Source organism: Panicum virgatum, chromosome 2K (genome assembly GCF_016808335.1).
Source record: "Panicum virgatum strain AP13 chromosome 2K, P.virgatum_v5, whole genome shotgun sequence".
In the NCBI taxonomy this organism is placed as follows: Eukaryota; Viridiplantae; Streptophyta; class Magnoliopsida; order Poales; family Poaceae; genus Panicum; species Panicum virgatum.
The window spans coordinates 3,446,704-3,471,964 of NC_053137.1; the positions used below are offsets into that span (position 1 = coordinate 3,446,704).

The window sequence follows — 25,261 nt, forward strand, 5'->3', positions numbered from 1 at the left end:
TGCTTTGCTTTGATCTTAATGGGGATTGATCCGGGAATCGGCATTTTCTTATTCTTAGGCCTCTGTTCTGGTTAATGTACGGTTATTTATTACGTTCGTTAGGCTTAATCACATGTAGGATGTTCCGATCTAGCAGTGAAGCTTTACCATCGTGGTTTGGATTAGCTAGATTTAATTGAAGCAGTTTACACAGTTATACGCTTTATCCAATGATATCCGGATACACAGATCTGATCTGACACCGGGACTCGATCGGCTATTTGAAAGCCGATGCAAGAGTCGTCCCGGGGAGCCGACCACGGCTCGGACTAATGTTTACACATGTTTGTGCATACAGGTAAATCGTTGAAAGCACGTTCGCACCTTCCTGATTGGGTTTAGGTCAGGTGGCACGCCCTGCATTCTCCGGAATCATCGGCGTGTGCTGGATTGCGGGCCGTCGTCCGAGGAAGCAGTGCCTGCCAGCGCCCCGGCGACCTCCCGGCTCTTCGTATTGCCTGTCGCTACTCGCCGGTGGGTTTTGACCGACAACACATTCTGGCACGCCCGGTGGGACTCTTCAGCAACAACATCCGCCGCCAAGATGACTGGACCTTAAGACCAAGCGCCCGTTCCACTCACCAAACCTGTCACGTATGAAGAGCTGACTCCTGAACACAAGCAGAAGTATGATGAAGTCAAAGCTCTATTCGAAGCCGATCTCATCGGCTCTTTCGAGAGGACCCGCAACCATGGCATCAGGTGGAAGGGGTTCTCACCTGAAGGCGCTCTCGACAACGTTGACCTGTCTGTGCCGTAAGAGGAGCGTACCAGAGCCCTGCGCCAGGAGATGAACTACATGGTGGCTCACATGCTTCATCGGCACTCAGAAAGCCTGGTGAATGAGCTCGAGCGCGTGGCACATCGCATCATCCAAGAGGTGATCAGGAACCAGTACTCCCCATCGGGACCAATCCTGGGGAGTCACAAAGGGGAAGCTATACTGCAGTCTAGGCCGCCAATATCATACTCACTCACAGCTCCGGGGCCGCAGAGTTCGCTGATCTACGTCGTCTACAAGATCGGCGGCGACCCCGGGGAGGGTCAGTTCCTGACCGAGCAAGGTGGGATGATATTGATGTGTATCTGAAACCACTGGTTGACGATCTTCTATTGTTTTGAAAAGAGGAGGGTGTTGCTATGTGGGATGCGCACGCAGAGAAACATTTTAACCTACGTGCATTGCTTTTTGTAACAACCAACGATTGGCCCGCACTAAGCAACCTGTCCGGACAGTCTAATAAGGGTTATAGGGCATGCACACATTGTTTAGAAGAAACCGACAACATGAATCAGAAGCACTGTAGGAAGATAGTGTATATGGGTCATCGTTGATTTCTTCCGATCAAGCACCCATTAAGGAGGAGGCATGATCACTACGGTGGAAAGGTAGATCATCGTACGAAAGTTAGGCACCGCTGTGGGAAAATGGTGTTTGAAATGGTGAAAGATGTAAAAGTAGTATTCGGAAAAGGACCTGGCAGCAGATCAGTGCAGAGTGATGATGGACGCACACCTATGTGGGAAAAAAAGAGTATTTTTTGGGATTTACCTTATTGGGAAGTCTTAGAGGTCCGGCACGCAATTGATGTGATGCAGCTAACAAAGAATCTTTGTGTGAACCTTTTATGCTTATTTGGTGTCTATGGTAAGCCTAAGAATACACTCGAAGCGCGGCAAGATCTTCAATGATTGAAACAACAGGCCGCCCTACATCCCGAAAAAAGGGATAAAGGACATCATTACTTAGGTCCTGCGTGCTACACTCTTAGCAAGGAAGAGAAGCAAAGTGTGTTCGATTGTTTGAACAGTATCAAGGTTCCATCAGGCTACTCTTCGAACATAAAGAGGCTACTAAACCTGAAAGAGAAGAAATTCGCACACGTAAAGTCCCATGACTGTCATGTGTTGATGACACAATTAATTCCAGTTGCACTAAGAGGTATTCTATCAGCTAATATTCGAGCAACAATCATAAAGCTTTGCGCGTTTCTCAACGCAATTTCTCATAAGGCAATAGATCCATCGAATCTAATGCGGCTACAAGAGGATGTTGTCCAAAGTTTAGTTAGTCTTGAGATGATATTTCGTCCATCATTCTTCAATATTATGACACATCTTCAAGTTCACCTGGTCAAGGATATTGGTATTCTCGGTCCTGTTTTCCTTCATAATATGTTCCCTTTTGAACGATATTTTGCAGTCCTAAAGAAATACATTCGTAATCGTGCTCGTCCCGATGGAAGCATAGCGAAGGGTTATGTCACAGAGTGAGTTTTGTGTTGACTATGTGGATGAACTCTACCCAATTGGCGTTCTAGTATCACGGCATGAGGGTCGACTGATTGGAACGGGCACACTTAGAAGAAAATCAGTAAATGCCACCGATCATGCCACGTTGAGCAAAGCACATCTCACAGTTCTGCAACAATCAGCCTTGGTGGCTCCGTACATGGAGGAGCACATGCAAATGGTCCGAAGCATGTACCCTTCGAAGTCTGAGACATGGATTACAAACCATCATAACGATACGTTCGCCACCTGGTTGCAGAAGGAAGTCATGGCCAACGATGAAATTCATGAGCAGCTAGCTTGGCTGGCCAGGGGTCCGACAAATTCAATCTTGATGTACCAAGGATATGAAATTAATGGATACACATATTACACAAGAGCCTAAGATAACAAGAGCACCAATCAAAATAGTGGTGTCCGTATAGATGCCACAGACTCTAGTGGACAAACAAACTCATATTTTGGGTACATTGAGGAGATCTGGGAACTCGACTATGGGCTGCTGAAGATCCCTCTATTTCGGTGCCAATAGGTTAAGCTGACAGGAAAAGGTGTCGATATCGACGAGTATGGAATGACAACAGTAGACCTCAAAGCGCTTGGCTATCGAGATGAACCATTCGTCCTAGCTAAGGATGTCACCCAAATTTTCTATGTGTAGGACATGTCTAGCAAACCAAAAAAGGACAAGTCTAGAAATAAATCAAGTTTTATAGGTGCGGGAGATGAGCCAAAGCGCCACATAGTCCTGGTAGGCAAAAGAAAAATTGTGGGAGTCGACGATGTCACAGATGAAGAAGAATACAACAAGATCGAAGACATGACTCTGTTCGCAGTGGAGGTTGACACAAGTATTCTTTTAGCCCAAGAGGAGGCTCCCTACGCATGTCATGATCACAATGAGGGGACGATTGTAAAGTGAACCATCGTTAATATTCCATTAGTTGAATGATTATCTCTTGTAATATTTTCCATAAACATTATCAGATTTATTGGGCAATTAAATGATTTACTAGGCATTTATCAGATTTATTATTCAATTAACTAATTTATTAGATGATTAAATGATTAATTAGATAATTAATATAATTATTGGGTAAATAAATGATTTACTAGGCATTTATCAGATTTATTAGGCAATTAAATAATTTATTAGGCAGTTAATAGATTTATTGAGCAATTAACAAATTTATTAGACAATTATTTTAAATATTAGACAATTATTTTAATTATTAGGTAATTAAATGATTTTCTAGGCAATTATTAGATTTATTATGCAAATATCAGATTTATTATGAATTATGAGGCAATTAATAGATTTACAAGAGAAAAAGAAAGGGGAAAAGAAAAGAGAACCTTTGGTACCGTTGGAAAATCCAACCGGTACTTTAGGGTCCTATTTGGGTAAAAAAAGTGGGGCGTTGCGCGGGAGTCGAACCGTGGCCGCAGAGCCCAAATTACCGCGCGTTATCATTGAGATACTGAAGAATTCCGTTCAAAGTGGGTCAAAGAAGAGTGAAAAGTGAACTTCAAAAGGCCTAAGATACCGGTTTTGGAAATCCACCCGGTACCATAGGAGCTTTTCATTTCCCGCCCGTTGGGGATCTAAGCCACCGGGTGTGCGGAGACCCGGTACCTTAGGCTTGCCAATGGTACCGGGTGGATCAACAACCGGTACCTAAGGGCTCGCCTAAGGCGCCGGTTGGAGATACCACTGGTACCTAAGGCCTACATAGGTACCGGTTGAATTTTTGACCCGGTACCCTTGGCCAGGGGTATAAATCTGTTGCCTTTTTCCTCTCAATTCTCCACTGCTCATCACCTCAATTCCTCCGGTCGACCGCCGCCGCCCTCCATCTCCACGCGCGCACCGTCGCATAGTCGTGCCGCCGCCGCTTCTTCTCTGCGCTCGGTCTGGCATCGTCCGCCTGCTCCGGTGGCCCCCGCCCCTCCTCCGCTCTAGCCCGCGCCAACCTCGTCGTCGACGTCGACTCCAGCGACCTCCACGCGCCCGGCCCGGACACGCACACACTCTCCGCGCACTCCTCGACCTCTCTGGTGGTCGCGCCGTCCTCGATCGCCGTCGCCAGACCTCCTCGACCGCCGTCGCCAGCCCTCCTCGACGCCACGCGCGGCCCCTTCACCTGCAGCACGTGCCGCCCCCCCCTCCTGCGACGCCGGCGCCCCCTCCTACGCGTGGCGCGCCGACTCGCCTCCTCCATTGCGCCGTGCCGAGCTGCTCCCCCTCCACCAGTAACGCCGACCTCCCCCGATCGACGTAAGCAATGGCGCCGCCGCCGCCGGCTCTTGCTTTTTCCTTTTTTTTCTTAATTATTGTATCTAATATTTTTCCACTATTTCTAGTATTTAATTATGTAGTGAATAATGTGTAATTTTCTAGTTTTTTATTTCTATTTCTACTATTTAATTATGTAGTGACTAATTTAGTATAATGAAAAAGAATGTAGAGAATTTAGTATAATTTAGTATAATGAAAAAGAATGTAGAGAATTTAGTATAATGAAAAATAAATAATTTCTATTTATTTTTTGCAGTGAATAATGTACATGTCAATGTCAATTTTTTATTACTTTTTCTTTACATGTGTAATTTAATTAGATGTACATGTATTCAAATACTTCAATTTATTGTAAATATAATTGTATTTAAAGACTTAAATTTATTTTAAATATACATGTATTCAAAGACTTCAATTTATCAAGCTCCTCTGTAACTCATTACATGTATTCCATGTATTCAAAGACTTCAATTAATTCTCGAGCTCGAACACCTCGACGCTTTAAATTTAGAGTACGCCCCCCTAACACGTTACTAACACACTCACTCTCTCTCTCACACACACACACACACTAACACTCACACACACACACACTAACAATACCACTAACACTACACTAACACTAATTGACACTTAGGGTTTCAGTTAACAAAGGATCCCTATGATGAGGAGGCCGCCGCAAAGTACATGATGGATGCTATAAACAAAGATACAAGGGTCAACACCGCTGAACAATTCGGTGCCGAAGAGGCCCGCACAGCCGATTCGTTCCAGAATATGTCTAGAGATGGCAGTGACGGGGATGATGACTTCACCCCGACGCCCGCTCAGCAGCCCGTTCCAGTACGTATCTTAATTATGCGTCGAAGTCGTGCTCTTTACGTTCCAGTATCATGGCATTTATTAATATATCTTTTGTTACATTTAGTCGTGCTCTGCATCGAAGTCGAAAGGGAGACGCCGTCCGACCAAAAAACTTGAGGGAAGACAGGTCGTCATATAAGTGGACACAGAGGGCTGTCCATGTGCTCCAGACGCTGCTAGCACCTAGTTTGTCGCACAATGTGGGGTTGTTGTTCGGATGAGAATTCCGATCACCACAAGACTTTGGAAATCGAGCAATCCAGAATAACAATAACACGCTGTGCCTCCACACCAGAAGGAAATGCTGTGGACAGAACTGAAGGGTATGTTCACATTTACAGAAGGAGTCAATGAAGAACTTGTGAAGCAGTGTGCCTTGAAGAAGATGGCCCTTGCATTTGCAACATTCAAGAAAAAGTTGTTCTCCAATTACATCAAGAAGGATAAGGAACCAGACTGGAATGATTTTCCTCAACTTAAACCTTACTGGGAGGATTTCAAACAGTACAAGCTATCTGAGGAAGCACAAGAAAAATATGAACAGGCCAAAAGGAATGCGGGAAACAAAAAGTACAGCCAACACCTTAGGGCAGGTGGGTACAAGAAGGTAGTAAAGAAATGGCAGAAGACGGAGCAAGACATTATGGATAGAGGCATCCGGCCGGCGACTTGGGAATGGCCGGATAGATCGAAGTGGTGGTTATTTGCTAACGGTGTGACACTCATCACAACGGATGGAACTTTGGTCATGCCTGGGAATATGGAAGAAGTGGCCCGCGATTTGGTCACAACAGTAGATGAGGCAAAACAAGGAACATTCCAGCCTCAAAGGGAGAACGATGAGCTGACCAGGGCGTTAAAGAATCTTGAACACCCTGGACGAGCCTACGGCATCGGCGTGGTCCCATGGAAAGTTGCTTGGGCCAGAGATAGCTCATATAAGATTCATCGAAGGAGCAAGACTAAACAGGACGAGAAAATCCGTGCTATACAAGAAGAGATGAATAAAAAAGTTGTGTAACTAGAATCTCAGATGGACGCAAGGGTCAATGAGGCAGTGCAGCAGGCACTGAGCCAAAAGACCATCAGTGCCCTGCAGGCGCCGGATGTTGTGATAAGCCTAGCCGATCAGTGACGCAGTAGTTGTGCATCCACGGCGGCGCCCGATGTACAAGCTGAGCAACTCCAGATTGAGGCATCAGCACTAGAGCAGCAGAGGTACCCAGTCGATGATATCACCATGTGCGAGTAAAGAATATATCTATTCAGGTAGCACACGGGTCTGCCCTACCCGTGAATCTTGCTAGTACAATTCATGGAAAGCCGATACCCCCTGGCTACGCCTCCGTCACAGCCGAGCAGATAGTTGAACCGACCCATATTAATGAGAATCTCGAGCTCGATTTTGTTGGAGGTGATGGAGAGAAGACGTTGGGAGATGCACTACACGGGATTGTTCTATGGCGCAAGGCCGACATCAAACTGACTGCGAACAACAAGGCTCTCGTGGAGCTGCCTCCCTCAGCACCATCTCCACTCAACTATGGTAATATTGATCGCGATCCAACTCCCTCACCTGAGCAGACGGCCGGTAGTACTCCAACTCCTCCGACACCGAAAGAAAAAGGAAAGAAAAAGACAGCATCCCTCCCACTACCTGGACCCACAAACAAGAAGCAGAAAAGGGTTGAAAAGAAGATAGGCCCTAAGAAGAAATTAGCTTATGAGCTGACCCAAGAGGAACTTGATGAGGAAGTGGATCACGAGGTGAAAGAACATTTCAAACCTAAAGTCCAAGAGAAGAGGATACCGGTAGATCGAGAAATAGCAGTCAAGGTCTACTCATGCTTGAACAACCCACCAGGACCGAAACAACTACCCTTGGACTTTGATCGAACGCTGATAAAGGCACAACAGCAGAGAAAAAATTAGAAATATGGAAAGACTGTTCCTCAGCTTGGCTCAGTAAAGAAGCAACTCGAGCCCCTCGTGGTGGGGAGGCAACCAAATGAAGCAGAGGCGGAATTTCTTCACGAAACAGGATTCACACTTGATCAGGCAGCGGGGACGGCAGATATCCCAATTGCTGAAGTTGTTGCTCATCCATTCAAGCTTGGGAAACCTCTTGTCACCGAGGAGGACGAGATCAAACTAGGCACACAGATGTTCAATTTACACAGATGGTACATGCGCATGTCCAATGAAGAAATGGATATGTTTGGAGTTAAGTATCGCGACCATGATTTCTATCATGGGGAGGACGACTTCTGGGTCTACTTTGAACTTCTACATGATATATATGATCGACAAGCCCTAGACGTCTCTATCATCACGATTTGGATTCTGTAAGTATCAACAAAATTTAGATTGTCATCAACATAAATAACTATGTGCACTTCATAATTTGTATTTTATCATTTAGTATGGAGCTTCAAAGATGCCGGAAAGAAGGATGGCACCATCAGGTGGGCTTCATGATGTCGTTGATAATCAACCAGAAAACTCTTAACGACAACTACAAGGAGATGTGTCAAAACATGTACCATGCCCTGATGCGCCAACATTACAAATCTTATATAATGATACCTTACAACTATGGGTAAGTCTTGGTCGAGTAAAACATTTTTATATTCCTAAATAAATGCTAAGTCTAATATGGTTGTGTATATATCTATAGTTATCATTGGGTTTTGCTCATAATTTGCATGGAGAACGGCAATCTTACAGTGTTCGACTCCATGAGGTGCCCACAGTCTGCAATCCAACACATCTTAGACCCATTGAACAAATAAGTACAATGTGCACATATCGAATCTTTTTCAATTTTACATCAATTATTCAACATCCATGTAAATTTTCTGCACAGGGTGTGGAAACAATTTGTAAAGAAGAACAAAGTAGTCGGTGGAGGGATTGGATGTTAGAATGGATTTTCCGGTATGTTGTGTCGTGCCCAATTCTCTAAGTAATATCAATTGTTCTGCATAGGCGTACACAAATATAGAATAACTGATTTTTTCTTTTACAGTGTGCGAGACAACAACAAGAAAGTGATTGGTGTAGGTACTATGTATGCGACTACATACATGGCCTAGTAGAATGCGGGAAAGAAACTTCGGAGGATGCCAGAGTATGTCCATACCGTTCTCAACTCCGTTTAATTAATTATACTAACATGGTGAATTAATATATATCCATTTTTTTCAAAAATGATAGATGTCGCAAATCTACATGGAATCTTTGCCTGTTGATCGGATTAACGCCGTGTGCGAGCAGCTCGCAGGATTCCTTGTGAAGGAGATTCTGGATCCTAGAGTCGAGTTCTACCATGATGGACACATCAATAGAGGGTCCTCTTGAAACTCTTGAGGGATTAGTAACCGCTGTAAAAACATCTTGTATATTTGTAAATATTTTTAAATGTGATGCCTTGTTGTTTACATATTTGTTATATATTGTAATTGCTAGCTAACTTAACTAAATGCTTGACTTTGACTTTTAGTTTATTTCTTTGAACTCTAACACGACCGATGGACGTATACGTATAGTACCGTATAGCTCAATCAGGTACGCAGAGCAATTCTCAAAGAATAAACAAAACAAATAAAAAAATTGGGATAAATGGAGAAAACTCTTTGGTACCAATCGGTACCAAAGAGGCTGCACGCTTGCATCAGCGTGGTAGCCTCAAAGGCACTGGTTGATTTTTCCAACCGGTACCTATGGGTGCCAAAGGCACCAGCTGTGTTACCCGGTATCCTAGAACCGAGCCAAGGGTCTCGGTTTGCGGGTGCCGGTTGCAAAATCGGTACCTAAGATCCGTTTTTCAGTAGTGTCATCAGCATTAATTAATTGCATTATTCACAGTAACTTTCTTAAAACTGTAACTGTAAATACCAAGCAGCTAGGGGTAATTTTTTGCGAATTCACTGCGTTGACCTATGGCGGCGGATGTCTTAGTAGCGAGAGAACTCTGCCAGCTGAGGCGGTTGAGATTAGCGTAAGGTGTAAATGTGAAGATGAATGTGGTGGTGTTGGAAACAGCAACAGGTGTGGCTTCTGCATTCAGTCGGAGAGTAAGGCCAGTTTCAATGGGAGTTTTATGGAAGCTTTCATGACATTAAATACTATTATTTTTGCTGACATGGCAAGGAGAGAGAAGACTAGAGTTTCATGAGGTGTGAGAAGAGTTTCATCACCATGAAACTCATCTGGTACAGTTACCTAGTTCTGAGTCTAGGTAACTGTGTCCATAAAACTCCCACTGAGACTGTCCTAACAAATAGATGCAATAATGCACCTGCCATGTTTCCCTTTCCTACCAAAACACCATGGCTGATCCATCATCTATGGCAGGATAAGATTTACGGAAAAGTCCAATTTCATCCTCGAACTATCGCAAAAGTCTGATTTTCAACCTTCAACTACGAAACCAGACAACATAGGCCATCCAACTATCAAAACCGGACAAATTTAGCCCTTGGGGTGGTTTCGAAGGTGGTTTTGTATTTTCTAAAAAAATTAAATAAATCTAATTAGATTTAAAAAATCAAACTAATTCACTTTAAATCAGAAAAATATGAAACTAGTACCAAAATTTTTCTAAAAATGTAACCTATCTATTATGGCTCCATTTGAATTTTAGTTATTAAAAATAATAGGCATAAATTCAAGCAGCCAAATATTATGAATATAAAAAAATTAGATCTGAATAGCTCACAAGTCATACGACAATAGATATGTTACATTTTTAGAAAACTTTTGATACCCATTTCATAATTTTTTGACTTAAAATTAATTATTTATAAAATTTTTAGTGTAAAATTGAATATTTTTAATTCTCACAAAATGAAAAACCACCTTCAAAATCACCCTAGGGGCCAAATTTGCTCGGTTTTGATAGTTGGATGACCTATGTTGTCCGGTTTCGTAGTTGAAGGTTGAAAATCGGATTTTTTTAATAGTTGGAGGGTGTAAACCGGACTTTTCCCTAAAATTTACTATTCTGAACAAGAATATGGATATGTTTTACTCGATGAGGGATGCATGCCATTTTGAATCAGGATCATTTTCAGTATTGTTCTCCAGGCCAAGCAAGCAATGACCATCCGTGACCACGGTTTCTAGGAGATTAGGACAAGAAAACTTTGGCCTTTGGTAGGTGAAAAATGAAAGGCCAAGGATAGTACTCCACGGCAAAGATTTGGCTTCAAAACAATTCTCTCTTTGTACACATGCAGAGTCTATCAATACACTAGCCTGCGCTGGGTTCAATGCAGCAGGGACCGTGTTGACTACTGCACCATTTTACTCTAGAAAAGAAACATTTTTAAATTCTATTTATGATGTAGGATTGGACTGCTAGTTTTGTTCTCTAGTAAGTTGGTTCGTTTCACCCACACTCTTTCAGTCTTTTGCATGCATCAAGAATTTGTCCCTTCCTACAGGCTACAACCAAAAGATCACGGGTATGGCCTATAGTACATAACACGGATGAAAATAATAAATGTGAAATTTCCAAGGTTACTGTACCGCACGCAGTTTCTGAGTTGAAAGTATTACCTGGATTTCTATGAGGACGTTGGAGTAGGAGTAGGCGAAGGCGATGTCTCCCATGGACTGGAACGTCTTCCAGATCTTCTCGGTCGCGGACACATCGACCCCCCCGGTCGCCCCAGTCAGCGTTGTCCTGGCGTGCACCCCACCTGCACACAGATCGATCATCAATAATCAACCCATCAGAAAACCAGCAGACACATGCATTGCAATTGCATCAAGGGCCAACATGTATGATTGATACCAACAAAAATGGCCATCGCCAACATGTCCAATGTCCTTACATAAATATATCGTCAAGGATGCATCTATATATGGATGTGTCCTACCAATCAATGCAAGAACAATCAATTATCTCATTGTCTGTTTTTCCTTTTTGTTTTTTCCCCTTGCCAATCAGTTAATTATCCAGCTAACAAAAAATGGATCATATGAACTGATGATGAGAAAAGTATCAGTGAGTGAATGAGTGACAGAGAGCTATTGTAAGGACCTGCAATCTTGGCGATGGAGAGGCCGAGCCCGATGGAGGAGTAGGCAAGGGACATGACGGCGGCGACGATGGAGAGCCACCAGAGCTTGTGGAAGTTGGGCAGCTGCGAGAGCAGGATCTGGATGCCGGTGAAGATGATCATGTTGGTCGTGTTGGAGGCCTTGCAGTCACCCGAGTGACCATTGCGGTGGAAGCGGTTGGACCGCTTGATCGCCCTGCAAGTACAAGTGATCGGATGGTTGTTAGAGGGCTGGCAAAATAAAAACTTAACTCACAAAACCATTTCATTTGCATGCATGGCTGTTGTGAACAAAATGTATCATTGCTTCTCTGCCAGTTGCCAGGTGTTCTTTCTGTCGAAGAAAGAAAAAAGATTATTCTTTTTTTTTAAAAAAAAAAGCAACAAGATTCTTCTTCCGGGCCATGCTAATACAGGACACTCCTTTCCGCCACATCTTTTCCAAGGTGGGGGAAAAAAGGAAACAGTGGTACCATCATCTGATTTTTCCTAGCACTTTTGAAGTGTCAAATAATGTTATCTTGCCCACTTTCCCCCTGCCCTCTGGATCCTTAAAAGACATCCTTTCTCCGACTACCACCGGCCACAGATGACACATCAATCATCAGGATTAGTATGTATCCCTTAACCTTAACTCTCATCTTTTGCTACCTAAAACTCCTTTCTACCAATCCCCTCAAAAAGGAACAAATTAACAACAACCATTTTCATCAAAAAGGCACAAATAGTCCGAACAGAATTTGGACTCACAGCGACAAACGAAACAGAATTTGGACTAGCAGCACCAAATGCTTATATTGAGATTCATTCTAAATTGAGATTCATTGTAATATGAAGTTGTAGCACCATTTTTTTAACAGCAAATACATTAGAATTTTTTTTCTCTCATTTGAGTAGCTTTTTTTTTGCATATGCTCGTTCCCTTCTCTCTTCCATTGGCTGCAGCTGCAATCCTGTTATATTTGTTGAAAGATGCATAGATTGAGAAGTTGGTATGATGATTCTTTTCTTATGCTTTGTTTCATCATGTGATCTCAAAACATATTTTTTCATACTCCCGCAGTTGCATTAGAAATAACATGTTTTTTCATGCTCATGCTCCACATATTGCTTTAAAAAAAATTCAACTCCCATAGCAACGCACGGGCACACACCTAGTAAATATAAATGGATCTAGTAGAGTGCCCGGGATGTAGCAGAGGGCCAGATTTTCCACGGCGCCGCTTGCAACTGTGGATGCCTTTCTCGAGTTGTACCTTCGCACGCGGCTCCTGCAACCTGTGAGGGTGGAATTCTTTATTTTAACTCTTTTAAAACTAATATTTTATAAATAACTCCTTCCAAACTAAAATTTGAAGAAGTAGTGCCAAGTTCCATGGCGTGACTTGTAACTAAGTCGCGCCATTACATGTGATGTGACTCAGCTGCCACGGTGGCGCGATCCGAGACCGATTTCCACGTGGTGCTGACGAGGTGAAACGAGCTGAGCTAGTCACGCCAAGTAGCATGATGTGACTCAGCATTGAGTCACGCCATAATGCATGGCCTGACAATTGCTAGCTTCTCTAGGAGCGCAAAAATACAATCCATTTAGCCATATTTCATTATTTGTTTTAATTAGTAAATGGTCTTCTAAATTCTTAAAACTTGACAGGTACAATATATAACATGTTTGCGTTCCATTTTAACTATTTGCATTCCAATGCATTATGAGAGAAATGAGAAATCCAATATATAATTCTTGAAACCTGTCAAGTTTCAAGAAATTAGGAGACCGTTTGCTAATTAAAATAAATGACTAAGTCCAGAACTCCCTTACTATTTCGCGAGATGAATCTATTAACCCTAATTAACTTATAATTAGTAGATATTTACTATAGCATCACATTGGCTAATCATAGAAAAATTAGGCTTAATAGATTCGTTTTGCGAAATAGCCCGGAGTTATGGGATGAGTTTTATCATTAATCTATATTTAATACTTCTAATAAGCATGCAAACATTCGACGTGATGGGGCTAATATTTAGCCCCTCGGAACCAAACAAGGCCCATTTTATAAGGGAAATAAATATAATAATGGTAAGTGATCTGTTACGTCCTCAGAAATAGTATGCCACATTTTCAGTCCTCACCATCTCAAATGGACAGTTCATAGTTCTTTGGAGGTAGCATAAAATTTGTGTAATAATTAAAATATGTGCATCTGGTACTGTCTACATAACTGACATATCCTTCGGTCTGGTACACGCTTCTCAAAAGAGCGTGTGGCATCTTTCAGAGTCCCTATGGCCTCACAGCTATATCATAGTTACTTTTTTTTTGCTAGTTACAAATTACAAATTACAATAATTATATAACACAATTTTGAGATCATATTTTGATGTGACCTTGCAAGATGCTGCATTATCTTGTAGCACGTGAACTTAGCATATGTGCGGTGCCCATCACGCACAAAAAGAAAAAAGAGCATATGTGCTGTGACACTCTGCAGACTTGTGGAGTGAATAAAACGAAGAATACCATTCCCCTGCACACTGCAATGGCACCATAAATATATGTGGCTAGAGAAATTCAAGTACTAACATATTTTTGTCTCATTTGAGTAGTTTTTTTTTTGCATATGCTCATTCCCTTCTCTCTTCCATTGGCTGCAGCTGCAATCCTGTTATTTTTGTTGAAAGATGCATAGATTGAGAAGTTGGTATGATGATTCTTTTCTTATGCTTTGTTTCATCATGTGATCTCAAAACATATTTTTTCATACTCCCACAGTTGCATTAGAAATAACATGTTTTTTCATGCTCATGCTCCACATATTGCTTTAAAAAAATTTCAACTCCCCTAGCAACGCACGGGCACACACCTAGTAAATATAAATGGATCGAGCAGAGTGCCCGGGATGTAGCAGAGGGCCAGATTTTCCACGGCGCCGCTTGCAACTGTGGATGCCTTTCTCGAGTTGTACCTTCGCACGCGGCTCCTGCAACCTGTGAGGGTGGAATTTTTTTATTTTAACTCTTTTAAAACTAATATTTTATAAATAACTCCTTCCAAACTAAAATTTGAAGAAGTAGTGCCAAGTTCCATGGCGTGACTTGTAACTGAGTCGCGTCATTACATGTGACGTGACTCAGCTGCCACGGTGGCGCGATCCGAGACCGATTTCCACGTGGTGCTGACGAGGCAAAACGAGCTGAGCTAGTCACGCCAAGTTGCATGATGTGACTCGGCATTGAGTCACGCCATAATGCATGGCGTGATAGTTGCTAGCTTCTCTAGGAGCGCATTAGGGAACACATGAATGGGCCTTTGAGGTCCATTAGAGATTTATGTACTTTTGATAGACGTAGACCATTTAAAATTCAGAATTAATTATTTTCTAAATTAAAATAATTCTAGAAAAATCTAGAATTCATATTTAAAGTCCGAAAAATATTCCAAATGGTCCGAAAATTCTAGGAAAAATCCTAGAAATATATTGGGACCTAACGAACTCAAATAAAATATTTGGAGCTCATGAGAAGATATGGAAGAGTCTCCAAAAATTAGAGTTTGCTCTAGGGAAAATGGGAAAAGAATCCAGAAAAATCTGGAAAATTCCCGGGAAGAACTTTTGATGATAGAACACGTTTTGAAAGTTTTTCACACTCAACAACACTATGCATGTGACATGAATGCATCACCAGAAGAACAACGTCATTTAATTTGAAAAACAACCAATATTTATTTTCTTTTACACTAAATTCTCTGTGAAGAAAAATAAATGTTGAGAAAATTTTAAAATTGTGAGAAAATTGTTGTTTTATTTTTAATTTTAATCACATCCTGAAATTCAAAAATTTCAGGGTGTGACAAAACGTGACAGGTACAATATATAACATGTTTACGTTCCATTTTAACTATTTGCATTCCAATGCATTATGTGAGAAATGAGAAATCCAATATATAATTCTTGAAACCTGTCAAGTTTCAAGAAATTTGGAGACCGTTTGCTAATTAAAATAAATGACTAAGTCCAGAACTCCCTTACTATTTTGCGAGATGAATCTATTAACCCTAATTAACTTATAATTAGCAGATATTTACTATAGCATCACATTGGCTAATCATAGAAAAATTAGGCTTAATAGATTCGTTTTGCGAAATAGCCCAGAGTTATGGAATGAGTTTTATCATTAATCTATATTTAATACTTCTAATAAGCATGCAAACATTCGACGTGATGGGGCTAATATTTAGCCCCTCGGAATCAAACAAGGCCCATTTTATAAGGGAAATAAATATAATAATGGTAAGTGATCTGTTACGTCCTCAGAAATAGTATGCCACATTTTCAGTCCTCACCATCTCAAATGGACAGTTCATAGTTCTTTGGAGGTAGCGTAAAATTTGTGTAATAATTAAAATATGTGCATATGGTACTGTCTACATAACTGACGTATCCTTCGGTCTGGTACACGCTTCTCAAAAGTGCGTGTGGCATCTTTCCCTATGGCCTCACAGCTATATCATAGTAACTTTTTTTTTGCTAGTTACAATAATTATAGAACACATTTTTTGAGATCATATTTTGATGTGACTATTTACCAAGATGCTGCATTATCTTGTAGCATGTGAACTTAGCATATGTGCGGTGCCATCACGCACAAAAAAAAAGAGCATATGTGCTGTGACACTCTGCAGACTTGTGGAGTGAATAAAACGAAGAATACCATTCCCCTGCACACTGCAATGGCACCATAAATATATGTGGCCAGAGAAATTCAAGTACTAACAATAAGTCGCTAATAAGCTCCAATATGGCAACCGCCTCCACCACCATGCCGACCACCGCACTGACCATGAAGTTGCTCATCGATTCCAGCCCGCAGCGCCAGCGCGTTGTGTTCGCAGAGGCCGGTAAGGACACGATCGACTTCCTCTTCTCCCTCCTGGCCATACCGGCCGGCACAGCCGTGAAGCTGCTGGGGAAGGATCAGTCCATGGTTGGCTGTATGGAGAACCTCTACAGCAGCGCTGAGAAGCTCGACGACCCCTACGTCCAGCCCAATGTGGCCAAGGACGCGATCCTCTGCACCACCATGGCGTTCCCTGCAGCGGCAAGACCCAACAGCTTTCTCTTCCGCTTGCCGGAGCCGGTATCCGCCCCAAAGAAGTTCTACAACTGCACCACCGGCTGGTACGAGTGCCGCAGAAAAGTAACGGATGTGTACGGCACTCCTTGCCCGAATTGTAGGTCCGGGATGGTTACTGAAGCCAACCTTTTGTCGCCGGTGGCCCAAGGAGAAGCGAAGAAAGGGTTCGTGCAGGGCGGTATGGTGACGTACATGGTGACGGATGACCTCGTGATCTCGCCCATGTCGAACGTCTCCACTATCGCACTGCTCAACGCATGCGCGGTGAGGGATCTCGGGACCCTGCAGGACAGGACCGTGCAGATTGGCTACAAGGAGGTGCACTGTCTCTCGCGCGATAATTGGATGCACCACCAATCTTGATGCCATGCATGATGTTCCAGCATAATCAATCACTGACGTTAATGTATTATTATTCGCAGGGTTTAGAGATTCTCAAGGCCTCGGTGCAGTCCAAGACCGTGCTTACTGATGTTTTCATTGGCAAGAAGCCGCCTTCGTTGGGAAATGGAGGCGCCTCTGCTACGTTGAGCAACGGCAGAAGGCGTGAATCGCTCACCTGGCGTGCGTGATCCAGCTAACCTTGAAGCGTGCATGTTTTTTCAGGAACTACTTATATATATATATATATATATATATATATATATATATATAAGTTTTTTCTATACTTGTGTGTAGCTACTCTCACCATCAGTATGCCATCATGCGTATGTCCACATACATATTTATCACTTTGAGTATATTCAGATACTAATTCTAAGATACTTCAAAGGGATATATACGAAAAATTTCAAAAGTCTCCTTGTTTTTTAAATATATTATGATTATACCTTAGTACTATATATGAAAAATAAGTATGTCCACATACTACATGTATGGTCATATATATATATATATATATATATATATATATATATATATATATATATATATATATATATATATATGATAGGGCTATTTCATACCTGGGGTATGGAATAGTTATTCCATACCCGAGCCAGCCTCCTGTACATGCGCCGTCGGACCGCACCTGCGCTCCCTCCCGCAGTCGTTCCGTTTTTCTTGCGCGGAGGATGCGGCCCACCCGTCCAACCAACCCAGTCATGATGCACGCCGCACGCGGCAGCACACCAATGACCACACGCTCCCTTAACTGCTGCCGTTTATTATTTTTTTGGCTCATAGGACTGGGCGCTCAACGCTTGCAAGTGAGTCCAGATATCTAATTCATGTGCACGTGGCCACGTGCCGTAAGGAAAAAGAAATACCGATGAATATACCCAGAGGATTGGAAAACAAAAATGTTTTGCAGTTGCCAGACACAAAAATTCTGTTATTTACAATAAATATATAGTTATCATCAAAATTACATCCTGTTAATCTCCCAATCTCATGTACTAAAATATGTCGATGCAAAATCTCATTACCTTGCAAACACCACACATTTTTTCTGAGCCGGTTCATAAATATCATAAACGCAGAAGATGGGTGTCATATTTCTATTATCTGCCACTCAGAACTTACATTTTCCTGAGAACCTATACACAAAAGCTCTAACTATGCAATCCTCACATGAAACTCGGAATCCATCTACTGTACAATAGATGCTCCAGAAAAAAATCCATCAACTGATGAACAAGGGGAACTGTCCCTGAACACCTAATGGTAATGATGGGCCCCAATCAAAGATGGCATGGTCAATGGAGATCACTGTGGCCATCTCAGATCCTGAAAATAAAGGGGGGGAAACGCTTGAATATGCTGCCATCATTTTTATAGGTTGACTTCCTGAAAAAATCATTTGAATGAACATTTTTAAGAAAATCACTAGTTGTTGCATAAAGATCCATAGCTTGCTGTATCCATCCTTTACTACATAATATAGCAATCAATTTTTAAAAATATATTAACATTAAGAAGAAAGAAGTTCGCATGACCCATCTCATGCCAGAGCTAAAACAATATGAATGGGAGTTGAAGAACAGAATGATGACAATGGGAAACCAAATCAAAGCTGCAGGCAGGAACCTAACCTCAGCACATTTAAGTTTCACAGGAAGATGGTCCTAGCGCCCAACACCTGTACAAAGGATACTCCAAAAGGCTGTGTTTGGGTCGGAGTCAGCAGAGATTGGGGGATTCACATCATAGTCGGTCTTCTGCTCGTCGTCACCAGCTTCAGTCAGAATGGGCTCTGCAGGAAAGCAGCAGGACCGACCCCTTCATCGCTGCAGAGACAGCAACACCCAATCTTAGGGATCAAACATGAAGCCAATGGGGCATACCATAAGCATTTCAAATAGAACAAACCACAATGTATAGAGGGGCCAATGCTTCAGAACATCTGCAATAATTAAGAAAGTATACTGATCCAAATATATTAACTCCTATCAGGCAATCAAACCAATCCAAGTCTTCACGTAACACCAAAATTGGATTGGCAAATCAAATCAGCATCGTTCAGGTGAGTGCATATCTTGCAGTAACAACTAAGAAGCATACACTATTTGAACGTTTACATCTCTGAACAAAAACAAGATGCATATCTGAATTCTGAACAGGAACTCATCTAGTGACACAAATAAAAGTCTCCAAACACTAGTACAGTTAGCAAAGCAATGGGGTCGACAATCTAATCCAACCTTAACTGCGTGACTTGAACTAGTAATCAGTTAGGAAGGTATAATTCCCACAAGAGAGCAGTTCAGCAGGAAACATTTGATGCAAAAAGTATAATTCCCAGCAGGCATACTGCAATTTGTATAAGAGCTAAGAATTATTAGTATATGCAGGTTAAAGACAGCCTATACACACTACATAAGAGCAAAACTATTATCAAGTAACAATAGGTTGGAATTGTATTGCAACAACCCCATAGACATGATATAGTCAGGTGCACGAACTGGCTGCAGACTTAGGAATTTGTCAATAAATTATTCAGTCCAAATCAGCAGGAATTGACAAGATACTATGATGTCCACATTCAAAGACAGGCATCGCAACAATATATAAATGGTCTTGCAGCAAGTAAAGTGGCATGCATAATTGGATACTGAAATTTCAGAATACATAAGCATGCATATGGATAGTTGTTCAATAATATTGTGCACCGTTGGAATATATCATTTATTTTCCATGTCACAAATAATGACTCCTGTGAATGTAAAAACCTCTATTTAATCTAGCAAACAAATGTAGAACTAATTTAGGAGAACCTTCTTGAACCTAATATGAATCCATACCAATTTAATGTACTTCAGAATTTATAGAATGCATATAAGCCAAGATTAACTATTAGAACTAATATGATCAGTTGACTAAAGTATGGACTCAGGTTCAAAGAGCCGAGCTTGAGCTATCATAGTAGGCAGAACAGAGTTCAGCGAAATGTCACCTTCAATGACCAACAGCTTGACCTGATCATACATCAGGAATCAGAATTATTAATCCCTAGTGCAAAAAAGAAAAATTGAACTTCATACATATTCATATGCTAAAACACACTTGCACCTGGTTGTTCAGTTGATTGCGTGCTGCACAGGCCTAATTAAGTTACAAATTTATTTTATTAATCAGCACAAACTATTTTTGCCTAAGGAGGAGCTTGCAGAAGCTTTGCTCACATCGAGCTTACAATTCCACGCTCATGGTTGTTTTCAGAGGTTTCCAGGCCATGAGATGACTCATACAAAAAAATGATGATGGTTGGAGGGATCCTGCATACCTTCTGTCTATTGATGCAGGATGGACGGGATCCCCCATGGATGGGACACCATTGATCAAAATGGATTGCAATGCGGTTGCTCAATCGTCTATACAATGTACTTGGTCTCAATTGCAGCATCACCTATCCGTTTATATGAAAAACAGAGAACGAAAAATAGTTTTTTTCAAATAAAACTCCATGACGATAGAAAGCATGACCCAAACTCAGACGGGACACATACGAGATCAAAAACAGGCAAACTATCATCTGAATTCATATGATAGGCGCATGAATCGAGGAACCCATCCACCACAGTAGCAGCCCTACCAGATCCGGGGTCAAGGTATGGATCAAGAGTCAGCCACGAGCCCACGATTCCACTTTCTGGAACTCCCCCTGCCCGGAACAAAAGAAAAACAAAATCACACAGCGACATAAACCTCTAAAAGAAATTCGAATCAAACAAAATTCTAAACTCGTTCTATGGGCGCTGCACTTGCTTCTCCAGGCCAACCGTGCCCAGATCTGGCACCGCGAGATGAGGCAGCCGGCATGCATGTCTGGTCTCGGAATGCAATGAGACCGAGCAGATCTACTGCAACGTGGGTTCGTGAGGGAAATAGGAGGGGAGGGGAATGGTAGGGGGAGAAGGCAGCACCTGGGGGTTTAGACAGGCAGCTGTCGCCATCTGCAGGGACACCGAAGATGGGTGAGGCGCACGGGAGCAATCGGAGATGGAGGGTCAGGTGACACGGTGGTTGGTCGGGTACGGGAGCCAGCCGCCGCGAGTGCCGGCAGCTGCCCGCCCGGTGGCCGCACGCCGCGCCGTCGCCGTGCCTGCCGCCCGCCGCTGCTCCGCCGCCGCCGCTTCGCGCACCTGCTCCGCCCGCCGCCGTGTCCCCCTGTGCCGCCGCGGATGAAGGAGAGGGAGGGCCCGCCGCCGCTGCTCCCCGCAGTGGGAGGCGGGAGGCAGTGGTGAGCGCGCAGATCGGGGAGGCGCGCGGGTCGCAGATGTCGAGAAGCACCAAGATGAAGGAGTTGGGGCTCGTGTGGAGGCTGAAGGAGCGGCGACGGGCGCCGGGAGGGGCGAGGGTCGCCGACGGGATTGGGGGCGCTGGGCGAGGGTCGCCGCGGGGCAGTTGCTGCGGGGCGGGAGGAGGAGGGCGAGCTGGGTGTCGTAGGCAGGGTTTACCTTCCCGACCGGTCCAGCCAAACCGGAGGTGTCCGGTTCCGGTATACCGGTCCGGTTTGGCCGGTTACCGGTCGGAACCGGTCAAATTCAAATTTGAATTCAAACTTCCCAGTTCAACCGGTTCGTACCGGTATACCGGCCGGTTTGACCGGTATACCGGCCGGTCTGGCTGGTAACCGGTCAAATTTAATTTTTTTTTCTTTTTTGGTTTAAATTCAAATGCCCGTAAAGTATACTAAATAAATGTTTGTATAACATATTTTAGTCTAAATGAACCCTCCAACCCTTTTTTGTACTACTTTTACATTGTATTTGTATACTTTTGTATGCACGTTTTTTTTGTTTAACTTCAAATCCCCGCAAACTATACTAAATGAACGAATTTTTGAGAAAATTTGACACCATTAGATTTATCGCACCTTGAAGTATTTTTAGGAAATTTTTGGAAATTTTTTAATTTTTGAATTTAAATTTAAATTTTGAATTTGGGCCGGTTTGGTACCGGCCAAAACCGGAACCGGTCCGGACCGGTTTGACCGGTTACCGGTCAAACCGGACCGGTTCCCACCGGTTAGGTGAACCCTGGTCGTAGGTTGGTGGGTGGGGGAGTCAAAACCGGAAGCGGGGGTGCGCGCGCGGGGACCGATGTCGGAGAAAAACCGGGTGCGCACGAGCCTCCAGTATGGAATAACTTAGGTGCGTTTGGTTGGAGAGCGAGATAGGATGGAACAGTTTCATTTAGATTTCAGGAATGGGTTGGCTCTGTCTTTATGTTTGGTTGGAGGGACGGAGTGGCTCCATTTTCTGTTTGGTTGGAAGGATGAGCATTAACAGACTTCTTGTTCCGTTAGCCCCCGTTTGGTGGGACCCACATGTCATGCACTGGACCCACATGTCATACACTGGTCTTCTTCCTCCCCATCCCCTGCTCTCCTCTCCCCTCCGTGAGCACACCTGCCTGGCGCCACCGCCGGCTCCATGCCCCACCGCGCCGCCGCCCACCGTTGACGCGGGCTCGACGCGCTCGCCATGTGGCACCGCCGCCTCGCTGCCGCTACCGCGTGCTCGCGCTGGCCCCGCCGCGCCACTGCCCGCCGCCGGCACGGCCTCTGCTCCCGGCTCACCCGCTACCCGCCACCGTCCTCCTCCGAGCTCCGAGTGCGCCGCCCGCCTCCGAGCTCCGCTCGCGCCCGCTCCGTCGGAGCTCCAACGCGCCCGTGCCGCAGGATTTGTCGCGCCGCCACCCAAATCAGTTCGCCGCAGCCCGCGGAAGAAGCTTCCGCTCCGCCGGAGCTCCAACGCGCCCGTGCCGCCGGATTCGTCGCGCTGCCGCCCAAATCAGTTCGTCGCAGCCCGGTTCGCGGGGAGAAGAAGCACGTCGCCGTGTCGGGAAGCGATGGAGTTAACGGGAGCGAACTGGTTCGACGATTTTGGCGGAGCGAGCTCAATCCGAATATAGAGCGAATATTCGCTGGGGAGAATCGCTCCGCTCCCACGCTCCCGAAGCAAACACGGGATCGAACGGCTCCGTCCCGTGCCGCTCCCGAACCAGACATGACTTTATTCTATACCCAGGGTACTCAATAGACCTACTATATATATATATTCTAGGTGTAGCAGTTTATTCTACACCAATAGCTAAAATGACCAGAATTACTGAACAATTTTTCAGTAATTCAGTAATCGATGAGCTATTACTGAACATTGTTCAGTAATTTGGTAAATTTAGTCTAATATTTTGACAATTATTTTTACTAGTTATGAAAAAAATAAGTTTTATCCGTCGGGTTATCCGTACCCGTACATGGGTAGAAAAATGCTTCCATACCCGTACCCGGCGGGTATGTACCCGTTGTCATCTCTACTCCTGCCCCTCCCCCACTCTTCGGCGACTCGATCTGCCACAACGCGGGACAGTTGGCCACTTCCCCGCGTGTCTGCATTCTGCAACAATGGATCTTTTCATGCGGCGGTAGAACCTGCTGCTTCGGTCCGCGGCTCCGCGCTGGATTTGTCGCGCCATCGGCGACGACCTGGAGCAGGTGGTAATTGCATCCTTGCCCTTGCGTCAGATTTTCTGGCACAAATGTCAGCCGGCCACTGCGATCCACACACAGAGGAGCACAAATGTCAGCCGGCCACTGCGATCCACACACAGAGGAGCACCTCCATCCAGGTTAGTCCCCGATTCCCCCTGCTCTTCCCCCAGATAAAATTTCCTCTTGGGATATGGCTTTGTGTACTAGATTTCTGTATGCCTGATACAGGGCACCACGCTCGTACCTTTATTAGCTTGCTTTTGCCATCACCTTGCTTCGTGTGTGTGGGAAAATGGGATCCAGGTGAGATGAGGTGCCGCATATCAAGAACAACTCCCAACTTAAATTGATTTTGTTCTAGATCTAATCCTGGTTTGTTGCGGCTATATTTCAAGCAGACACAATTTAGTTTATCATTTTACAGCCAGATTGACGAGTACTAATTTTTGTTGCTGCGCACGGAAGGAAAAAAAAAGAGGCGAATAGAAGGTCCCTTGCTTGCCGCAATAGTACTGGACTTTGTGCGTGTTGACCATCCTTTTCAGCAACAAAGAAGTGGGTTGTACACAGCTGATTGGTCACCAGCAGGACTCTTGTTTTCTATACGGATACATGGATCTAGTAATCTCCTCTTAGATTCCTAATTTCGCATGTTTCTTTCATAACATGATAAGTAAAGATGTTTACGATTCAGTTACCTGTCTCCTGGGAGATCAGCTCAAAATTGGTGTATTGTAAATCTGAAGGCATATTTTACTTCATCGGATCTTTGATATGTCATACTGTGTTGCTGGTATTACTATAATTTTGATTATTACTATAACTAACTAAAACCATAGTTAGCAATTATCCTATAGTAATTTTAATCATATAAGTTACCTTTTATGTGCACTGCTCAAGGGAGACTTCATGCTGTTGATTGGCAGATGCGCATTTTTGCTTCATATGTTGGCAACCAAGTATATGAAAGAGATGCAAATCTGATAAATTTTGAGGTTTTTACTAGTTGGTATGCAGAATGACTGAAAACAGGTACTCCGCATTGACATAAATCCGATTGATGTCCAGCATGGAGCTGCCGATGCATCTGGACATGCCAATGAGGTGCTGCACCCAGCCTCTGAGCAGCAAGAAGTCGAGAACTTGAATTTGTACTGCATGCATGAGACTGCTCTTGAAATATTATTTAGCTGCTATGCCACCCCATCAACGAGGCAGGGAAAATGAGGTGTTCTCAAGAGCTGTTATTTTCGTTGTCAGTCACTGTGGAGTGTGGACCATGCTAGACCTATTTATGTTGCATCCTTCTTTTATAGTACATCTCAATATATAAACGTATATATGGCTTTGATTTCTGATAAATTAAAAAGGCATTGTCGTAAGTCTGTTATATTGGATTCTAGTAAATTGGGCATCATTTTATTGTAACTTCATCGTGCCACTTTGGTAGATGCATTTGTGTTAATCTGATTACACAATTCTGGTAAATTGATGATGCTATATGTGGTGACCGGTCATGTAAATTACTTTACTATTGAAGGCATTGGATTTGAGTTAGTTATGCTTCATTTTTGTTGTAACTTGTCATGTTCTCGTGAAAAGTTAATCAATATCTAGTAAAAACTC

At 43.4% G+C, this 25,261-nt stretch overlaps 3 protein-coding genes and 1 long non-coding RNA gene across 4 annotated transcripts; 2 read left to right on the forward strand and 2 right to left on the reverse strand.

The window, feature by feature from the left end:
- Positions 1–11,002: 11,002 nt before the first annotated feature.
- On the reverse strand, positions 11,003–11,781 carry LOC120695844 (amino acid permease 6-like). The gene is made up of 2 exons (XM_039979067.1): positions 11,544–11,781; positions 11,003–11,199 (listed from the first exon to the last, which is right to left on the reverse strand). Exons 1-2 carry the CDS (start codon positions 11,683–11,685, stop codon positions 11,018–11,020), a joined length of 324 nt encoding a protein of 107 aa, XP_039835001.1. The 5' UTR covers positions 11,686–11,781; the 3' UTR covers positions 11,003–11,017.
- Positions 11,782–16,293: 4,512 nt separating this feature from the next.
- Positions 16,294–17,353, forward strand: LOC120661406. The gene is made up of 2 exons (XM_039940266.1): positions 16,294–17,016; positions 17,121–17,353. The coding sequence occupies exons 1-2, from the start codon at positions 16,363–16,365 to the stop codon at positions 17,268–17,270; spliced, it is 804 nt and encodes a 267-aa protein (XP_039796200.1). The 5' UTR covers positions 16,294–16,362; the 3' UTR covers positions 17,271–17,353.
- A 633-nt stretch (positions 17,354–17,986) lies between these two features.
- On the reverse strand, positions 17,987–22,627 carry LOC120659627 (translation initiation factor IF-2-like). The gene is made up of 5 exons (XM_039937830.1): positions 22,555–22,627; positions 21,063–21,596; positions 20,732–20,800; positions 18,732–20,545; positions 17,987–18,486 (listed from the first exon to the last, which is right to left on the reverse strand). The coding sequence occupies exons 1-4, from the start codon at positions 22,625–22,627 to the stop codon at positions 20,511–20,513; spliced, it is 711 nt and encodes a 236-aa protein (XP_039793764.1). The 3' UTR covers positions 17,987–18,486; positions 18,732–20,510.
- An 883-nt stretch (positions 22,628–23,510) lies between these two features.
- Positions 23,511–25,025, forward strand: LOC120695845. Its single transcript, XR_005683920.1, has 2 exons — positions 23,511–23,772; positions 24,704–25,025. It is a non-coding gene; the product is annotated as an uncharacterized LOC120695845 (long non-coding RNA).
- Positions 25,026–25,261: the final 236 nt, after the last annotated feature.

Bases quoted from the DNA above. Each gene is read 5' to 3' on its own strand.
- LOC120695844 (XM_039979067.1), bottom strand. From the start codon at position 11,685: ATGATCATCTTCACCGGCATCCAGATCCTGCTCTCGCAGCTGCCCAAC. The intron at 11,200-11,543 runs GTCCTTACAATA...ATCTGTGTGCAG, and splicing joins CTCCATCGCCAAGATTGCAG to GTGGGGTGCACGCCAGGACA.
- LOC120661406 (XM_039940266.1), top strand. From the start codon at position 16,363: ATGGCAACCGCCTCCACCACCATGCCGACCACCGCACTGACCATGAAG. The intron at 17,017-17,120 runs GTGCACTGTCTC...TATTATTCGCAG, and splicing joins TGCAGATTGGCTACAAGGAG to GGTTTAGAGATTCTCAAGGC.
- LOC120659627 (XM_039937830.1), bottom strand. From the start codon at position 22,627: ATGGCGAGCGCGTCGAGCCCGCGTCAACGGTGGGCGGCGGCGCGGTGG. The intron at 20,801-21,062 runs GTGCTGCCTTCT...TGTTCCGGGCAG, and splicing joins CTGCCTGTCTAAACCCCCAG to GGGGAGTTCCAGAAAGTGGA. The intron at 20,546-20,731 runs GTAGGGCTGCTA...ATAAACGGATAG, and splicing joins ATACCTTGACCCCGGATCTG to GTGATGCTGCAATTGAGACC.